This window comes from Gavialis gangeticus, unplaced genomic scaffold (genome assembly GCF_001723915.1).
Source record: "Gavialis gangeticus isolate Ggan-Ray unplaced genomic scaffold, GavGan_comp1, whole genome shotgun sequence".
Classification (NCBI taxonomy): domain Eukaryota; kingdom Metazoa; phylum Chordata; order Crocodylia; family Gavialidae; genus Gavialis; species Gavialis gangeticus.
This window is the reverse complement of record NW_017729022.1, coordinates 46,048,832-46,056,121: the sequence shown is the minus strand read 5'-3', so window position 1 is coordinate 46,056,121 and position 7,290 is coordinate 46,048,832. Positions and strand designations below refer to the sequence as shown.

The 7,290-nt window shown below is 43.7% G+C and overlaps 1 protein-coding gene across 4 annotated transcripts in view; it reads left to right on the top strand.

Annotated features, from left to right (window-relative positions):
- ATP2B1 (ATPase plasma membrane Ca2+ transporting 1) overlaps nt 1–7,290 on the top strand; it is a 131,293-nt gene that overhangs the window by 99,602 nt on the left and 24,401 nt on the right. For all 4 annotated transcript variants that reach the window (XM_019514852.1, XM_019514850.1, XM_019514851.1 and 1 more), the window contains exons 12-15: nt 2,513–2,750; nt 4,332–4,511; nt 4,593–4,680; nt 5,090–5,196. In XM_019514852.1, the coding sequence (XP_019370397.1) occupies nt 2,513–2,750; nt 4,332–4,511; nt 4,593–4,680; nt 5,090–5,196 (613 nt within the window). The remainder of the gene's footprint in view (nt 1–2,512; nt 2,751–4,331; nt 4,512–4,592; nt 4,681–5,089; nt 5,197–7,290) is intronic.

Here is a 7,290-nt window from a genome sequence, read left to right as displayed (position 1 = left end):
CCTTTTATTGAGGGTGCAGAAACAAACCCTCCTGATGCGCAGGAAGACTAGCAAGTATGGAGGAAGACGAGCCTGGCTTAGCAGGGAACTCCATCAGTGAACTGAAACATGCAAAGGGAAGCTTACAAGCAGTAGATACTTAGACAAATGACTAGGGAGGAGTTTAGGAATGTTCCTCAGGGACACAAATGAAATTTGGATGGCTGAAGCACAATTGGAGTTGCAGCCAGAAAGGGACTTGAAGGGTGACGAGGGCTTCTACAAGTATGTCAGCAACAAGAGAGATCCAGAAAGGTGTGTCCCTTATGGAATGGGGGAGGCAACCTAGTGACAAATGTGAAAGTCTGAAGTACTCTGCTCTTTTTCCCAATCTGTCTTCCCAGGCAAGGTCAGCTTCCAGACTACTGCATCCAGCAGCAGTTTGGGAAGGAGGTGAGCAGCTGACAGTAGCGAACGAAAAGGTTAGGACCTTTTTAGAAAAAGCAGACATCTAAAAGTCCATAGAGCTGGATGCAGTGTACCCAAGTGTGCTAAGATAGTTGACCAATGTGATTGCCGAAGTTTTGGCCATTAACTTTTAACTTTTGAGAACTTGTGGTGGTTGGGAGAGGCCCTGGATGACTGGAAAAGGGCAAATATAGTTCCCAACTTTAAGAAAGGGAAGGAGAAAGAGCCAAGGAACCACAAAGCAGTCGGCCTCACCTCTGTCACTGGAAAGATCATGGAGTGGGTAAAGAATACATTTCTAAGAACTTGGAGAAAGTGGTGATTTTTTTTTTTTTTAAGGAACAGTCGGCATGGATTCACCAAGGACAGGTCATGCCTGACCAACCTGATTTGCTTTCTATAATAAGATGACTGGCACAGTGGATGCAAGGAGACGAGTGGCTATAGTTTACCTTGACTTGAGAGAGACTGTTCTTGCTAAACCATTCTCACAAGCAAGCTAAGGAAGTATGGTTTGCATGAATGGACTACAAAGTAGATGGCAAGCTGGCTGGATTGTCAGGCTCAAAGGATAGTAATCAAAGGCTGTCTAGCTGGCAGCCAGTATCAAGTGGAGTGCCTCAGGGGTTGGTTCTGGCATTGGTTTTGTTCAGTAGACGATCCCACCTTCCAGGTCTTTAAGTGCTCCCTCAGCAAGTTCATAGATGACACCAAGTGTGGAGGGGACTAATAGATATGCTGGAGGGTAGGGTTAGGATTGAGAGGCTGTGTCTACACAAGATGCTACAGGACTGTAGCAATGCACTACTGCATAGTAGTGTTGGTGGGGGTGAAAACTGTGCAGGAACACTACCGCACAATAATGCTGGTTACTATGCAGTCATTTAGTACCTGGTTATGCAAGTACTAAATGACTGCACAGTCTGCCATTCATGTAGATGTGACCAGAGACCTAGACAAATTGGAGGATGGACCAGAAGAGATCTTGTGAGGTTCAGTAAGGACAAGTGCCAAGTCCTGTACTTGGAACAAAATGGTCCCATGCATTAGTACAGACCTGGCAACTGACTGGCTAAGCAGCAGCTGTGCGGAAAAGAGCCTGGGGGGAGTTACAGTAGAGAAGAAGCTGAATGAGCCAACAGTGTGCCCTTCTCAAGACTAACAGCCTACTGGGCTGCACTAATAGGTGCGTGGCTAACAGATCGAGGAATGTAGTTCTTCCCCTCTATTTGGCACTGAGGCCACCTCTACGAGTACTGTGTCCAGTCTTGGGCCCCCACTGAAAAGAGGTGGGCAAATTGGAAAGAGTGCAGCAGAGGGGAACAAAAATGGCTAGGGGGCTAGGGCATGTGAATTAAGAGGCTGAGAGGACTGGGCTTACTAGTATGCAGAAGAGAAGACTGAGAGGGGATTTGTTAGTAGTGTTTAACTACCTGAGGGCTGGTTCCAAAGAGAATGGAACTAGACTGTTCTCAGTGGTGGCAGATGACAGAACCAGGAGCAATGGTCTCAAGCTGCAGCAAGGGAAGTTTAGACTAGATGCATTCAGAGAAACTTTTCACAAGGATGGTAGTAAAGCACTAGAATATGTTGCCCAGAAAGCTTACGAATTCTCCATCTTTAGGTATTAAAAACTTCTGGCTAGAGAGGTTTTGGCTGGGATGATCTAGTTGGGGGTGGTCCTGCTTTGAGTAGGAGGTTGGACTAGATGACCTCCTGAGGCCCCTGTCAACCCTAACTTTCTGCAATATGCAGGAGTAGAACCTACAACCAGAGGTACACTATGCTATAAATGCACAAATAATACCTTTTGCTCTTAAGGGCCTGCACAGTACTGAGTGGTTAGATGGAACTTTTTTTTAATGAAGCCAACATGACTTTTTACCTTGATGCTTCTTTTTTTTTTTTTAAGGAAACTGAAGGAAAAGAACACTAAGGAAACTGCTTGGCTTTAGTTTGAGTACTAGCTTCACTCTCTTGGGTGTCTTTCAGTTCCCATGGCTGAATCTGTGGCTTTTTTATCTAGTTTAACTACCTCTTTAAATTTTTTTTTCTTGCTTTTCAGGTGCTTCAAAATATTGAGTGCTAATGGTGAACCAAAGGTATTCAGACCTAGAGATCGTGATGATATTGTAAAAACTGTAATTGAACCTATGGCCTCTGAGGGGCTCAGGACCATATGTCTAGCATTCAGGGATTTCCCAGCTGGAGAACCAGAGCCAGAATGGGACAATGAAAATGATATTGTTACTGGTCTTACATGCATTGCTGTTGTAGGAATTGAAGATCCTGTGAGGCCTGAGGTAAGGAAAACCAGTAATTGAAATAGAAAGCTTAATGTAAAGTAAATCTTCACTTAAGTTCGTTAGCAGTCCAGATTTGTTGGTGTTCTTAATAACTAGTATGGATTTAATACTTACCTCTTTTTAGCACAAGTGATATGAGGAACCTAGTTTAAGCCCGCTAGTTGCAAAAAAAAAAAAATCCTATTTTATAGTCCTGTCTTTCAGTGTTAGAACACTATACGCATGAATAACCTAAATACTGCGAGTACATTAGCTTTAACAGTAGAAGCATCTCTTTTAGGCAGTAGTATTGCCAAAGTAGTAATGACCTGTATTTAATTGTATGGGGTCTGTCACCTGGAGAGAGTGCAAAAGGTAAAGAAAGTCAAGGTAGTAAATCCAAAATGTAGTGTGACTGTTTTCTGAAGCGTGAAGTGGTAGGTACTGTGTAGAAGACCAACTCCAATGTGGGAATTGAATCTACCTCTTCGGAAAGTGAGTGTAACAAGCTGCAGTATTTTGACAATTGGGGGTGATTTACTTCCTGAAATGTGGAGCAGGTATTGGTCTAAATGAGAGGTATTCAATTCATCTGGCCCCATGGGGACCATAAGATTGGTCTGGCATGGGTGCTGCTTGCTGTACTTGCCACTTGTAGTGTACAGGGTTGGTCTAGTACACACTAAATCAGCCCTGTGCACTGGAACTGGCATGGCATCCAGAGCCAGTCTACGGACCATCTCTGCTGGCCGCAGATATAGCTCAAGGCTGTGCTCGTGTAGGCACCATGTGCTCCAGACTGCCCCTACACACTGCATGTCATGTCAGCTCTAGCCTGGCATGATGCGTGGAGCTGTTCTGGTGTGTATGCTCCATGCATTGCCCATAGCAGACCAGATCCAGGATGTAGATCTTGTCTGTGGACCTGATCTGGACCAGCCCTGGATCCAGTGTGCAGGGTTGGTCTAGTGTGGGCACCACATGCAGTAATGTATTGGGCAGTACCACGGTCTGGATGATATGGCTCCTGTCCGTAGCTGGCATCTTTAAGCAACAACATCAAGTTCCAGTCAGGGGTGTCGATCTGCAATGAGGCTCCTTATGCCCAGTGTAATGAAATTCATTTCTTAGACTACAGTACTTAAACTTGCCAGCTTGGCAACTAATGGGGAAGTTTTTTGTGGGGTATCGTGGGGAGAAGCACTTCACTTGATTTTTCATGGGGGTGGGGTGTATGGACAGGACTCTACAGATAAATTTCTAATGATGGAATACGGGGTAGGTCATCTCTTGGACTGAACTAATGCCCTTTGAATTTTAAAAAGTTATACCCATCCTTGTGCTAAAGGGTCAATTGCATTAGCTCAGCTGCATAGTGCTAACTTTACTCATTCAGTCCTAGAAGAGAACAAAAAGCTAAAGTTTTTTTATCATGGGTCATATCAGAAATTCAGGACATCTGTTGTCAATAATAATTTCTTTTTTTTTAAGGGAAACATTAAGTGCAGTGCTTTTTTTAGTTGCATTAAAACAAGCACAAGGTAAATGTGAACTTTTAGTAACATACCTGTTGTTTGTTTTTGTTTTTTGCATAAACAGGTACCAGATGCAATAAAAAAATGTCAGCGTGCTGGTATAACTGTTCGTATGGTCACTGGTGATAACATTAACACTGCTCGTGCTATTGCATTAAAATGTGGCATTTTGAATCCGGGTGAAGATTTTCTATGCTTAGAGGGCAAAGATTTTAATAGGCGAATACGGAACGAAAAAGGAGAGGTGACATTTCTTTCTTTTAAGATGGCTTTTGTCTTGTCTTAATCTGTAGCTTGGGAATAAGTAACTCTTTTTTTTGTACAGATAGAGCAAGAGAGAATAGATAAAATTTGGCCAAAGCTTCGTGTGCTTGCAAGATCTTCCCCCACTGACAAACATACATTGGTAAAAGGTAAATGTGGTATATCAATCGAAGTAACTTTAACAAAGCCTACGTTTCTATAAAGCTAAGCTTGCCCTTTTTTAGCATCAGTAAACTCCTTGAAGTCTTGAGTTCACTATTTAATCCCATTTCACAGCCCATTGATCCAAGGGTAAAGGTTGGGGCATCTATTAATACTATTTCTGATTTAGCTACAAAAGCCAATAGCTGATTGTATTGGCTTTAATGTCATTATTAAGACCAGCCTGGAGGTTCAGGTCACATGCTTTCTAGCTCCAATGGAGATTTTAGGATCAGGGAGGGTTTAGGAAGGGTGAAACAATGCTAGAACCATCCAACCTAAAGCATAGAGCATTATCATCTCAATTAGCTCATACACTTAAACTTTTCAGTATTGAATTTCATGTTTAATTTTTAGGCATAATTGACAGCACTGTCTCAGAACAGAGGCAAGTTGTGGCAGTAACTGGTGATGGTACGAATGATGGTCCAGCATTGAAGAAAGCAGATGTTGGATTTGCTATGGTAGGGATTTCTTTGCCTTCAGTATTCAGAGTAACCTGATGAATATAATTTAACTAAGCTTAAAAAACTTGCTTTCAACTTTTAGAAGCCCACTGATCTAGAAGTTCCTAGTTGTCATTTCCCATAGTTCTTACTCCATTTTTTCCTTTCAGTCTTTCTGACCTTTCCCACCTGAAGGTCAGGCTTTCATTCTCAGAGAAAGTGGATGTGTGATCTCTGTGGCATTGACCTGAGAAATGACATCCTGCTTTAATGCCATGTTTGCAGTAGTCGATCAGTCACTGCAGGTCAGGTATTAAGCAGAAGTTCGTTACTACTTTCTGCTCCTGTCATGAAAACTTCTGATACTGTAGTGTGTGGCTTATGAGTGGTTTTTTAAAAAATAAATAAATAAAATTGCCTGTGGTAGCCCTTAGGAATAGCTCTTTCAGTACTTGGATGTTGTAATATTTCTAGCTTTAAATACTGTGCTTACCTTGGCTATAAAATGCAGAGTTACCGTCCTGAAATTGGACTGAAAGTTGGTTGGATTGCAGTTATTGGCAAAGTAGAGCAGTATGAAGTACTTGGCATTGGGAAAACTTGAAACCATTTTTAATGTTAGTGTCCTTTCACCTTACTTGAGACCTAGCAACTGGACTGTCTCATTTTTAAGCTTGTTTTAAGTGATGAACTGAATGCAGCTACTTCTGCTCTGCGCTAAATTGCAGGCTTGTCTAAATAACCTGCTCTTACTGGGCAGGAATGAAATCTGGTATGAATTGCCAGATTATGATAGCAATTTGTGATATCAGAATAATTATGTTACTCATGTTGGTGTCTTTTTTTGAGGGTGGGAGGGGAGAGACTTGATCATCCAGCTTGGAGCATCCTTATTAGTAGGGGTACACTTTTTTTTTTTTTTTTGAAGAGAGCTGATTTTATTCACCAGGCATAGTGGCCAATATGGATCTGATAACAGATTTTTACAGGAGCACAACTGGGCACTGTGGAGAATAGTGCCCTGTGGGTAAGTCTGTGGGGGAGGGAAGGGGCATTGGGGTGCAGATCAGAGTCCCCATGGTGAGGGAGGGAGTGAAGCTGAGGCTGGGGGCTCTTTCCAGCCTGGGTGGTAGATGAGACCCTGTGCCCAGGGCAGGGAGCAAGATGGAGGTGCAGGCAGCTCGTCCAGGGAATCAGTGTCTTGGCGCTTAAATGACAGTGGGGGTGCTTGAACTAAAGCTCGTCAAATGAGCTATAGTTCAAGCACTGCTGCCACTTTGTGTGGATGCTTCTAACCAGAGTGGGGCAAGGGCAGATGCTTGCTGTGGGCTCAGTGTTCTCCACCCTGCTGCCTCTGCCCTCCCCTACCTGTTCAGCAGCCATAGCAACAGCAACTTGTGCCTCCTTCTGGGTGGGCAGGGAATGTGCAGCTCCCAGGGCAAAGGCAGCAGGGCAGACAGCTCTAAGCCTTCAGCAGGCAGCCCACATCCACCTTTACCCCATGCACAAATCTAGGATTGCACATACTCCCCTTGTGGCTTACCTAGGGGTGCAAGCAGCAGTTGGAAGCCACTGCTGGTGGCTCTGTCCCACGCCCTGCCCCATTCTGGCTGGGCAGCACTCCCTGCCCAACTCACTCCTAGTGGGAGCCTTGATCTCTCTCCCCATCCACCTTCCCCTCCACAGACTTACCTGCAGGGCACTGCTCTCCGGGCTGCCCAGCTGCCTTCCTGACCACGGGCATGCTGTGGCTGCATGCACACACATCTGGGGCCCCAGCCAGAAAGCAGACTATTTATTGGTACATTATTGGCTACACTGGCCAAAAAAAGCTGATAATGTTACTTTCCTTTTTATTGGTGCTGATCCAATATGACACCAATGTATTGGTGCACTTCTACTCATTAGAACGGGGTGTTTGTACCTGTTTGTCCCTGAAGAAGAGATTCTCTTTTTTCCTTCTGGCTTGAATTCTTTAAGGTGAACTGAGTGTAACCAATTTTATACTAAGTTCAGTATTTAAATTGGAATGGCTGTTAATTCCTGATTTTAAGGTCTTTGAGGATTAGCTGTTAGTCATATTATTCAATCTTAGTTCTATCTTGTGTTAAT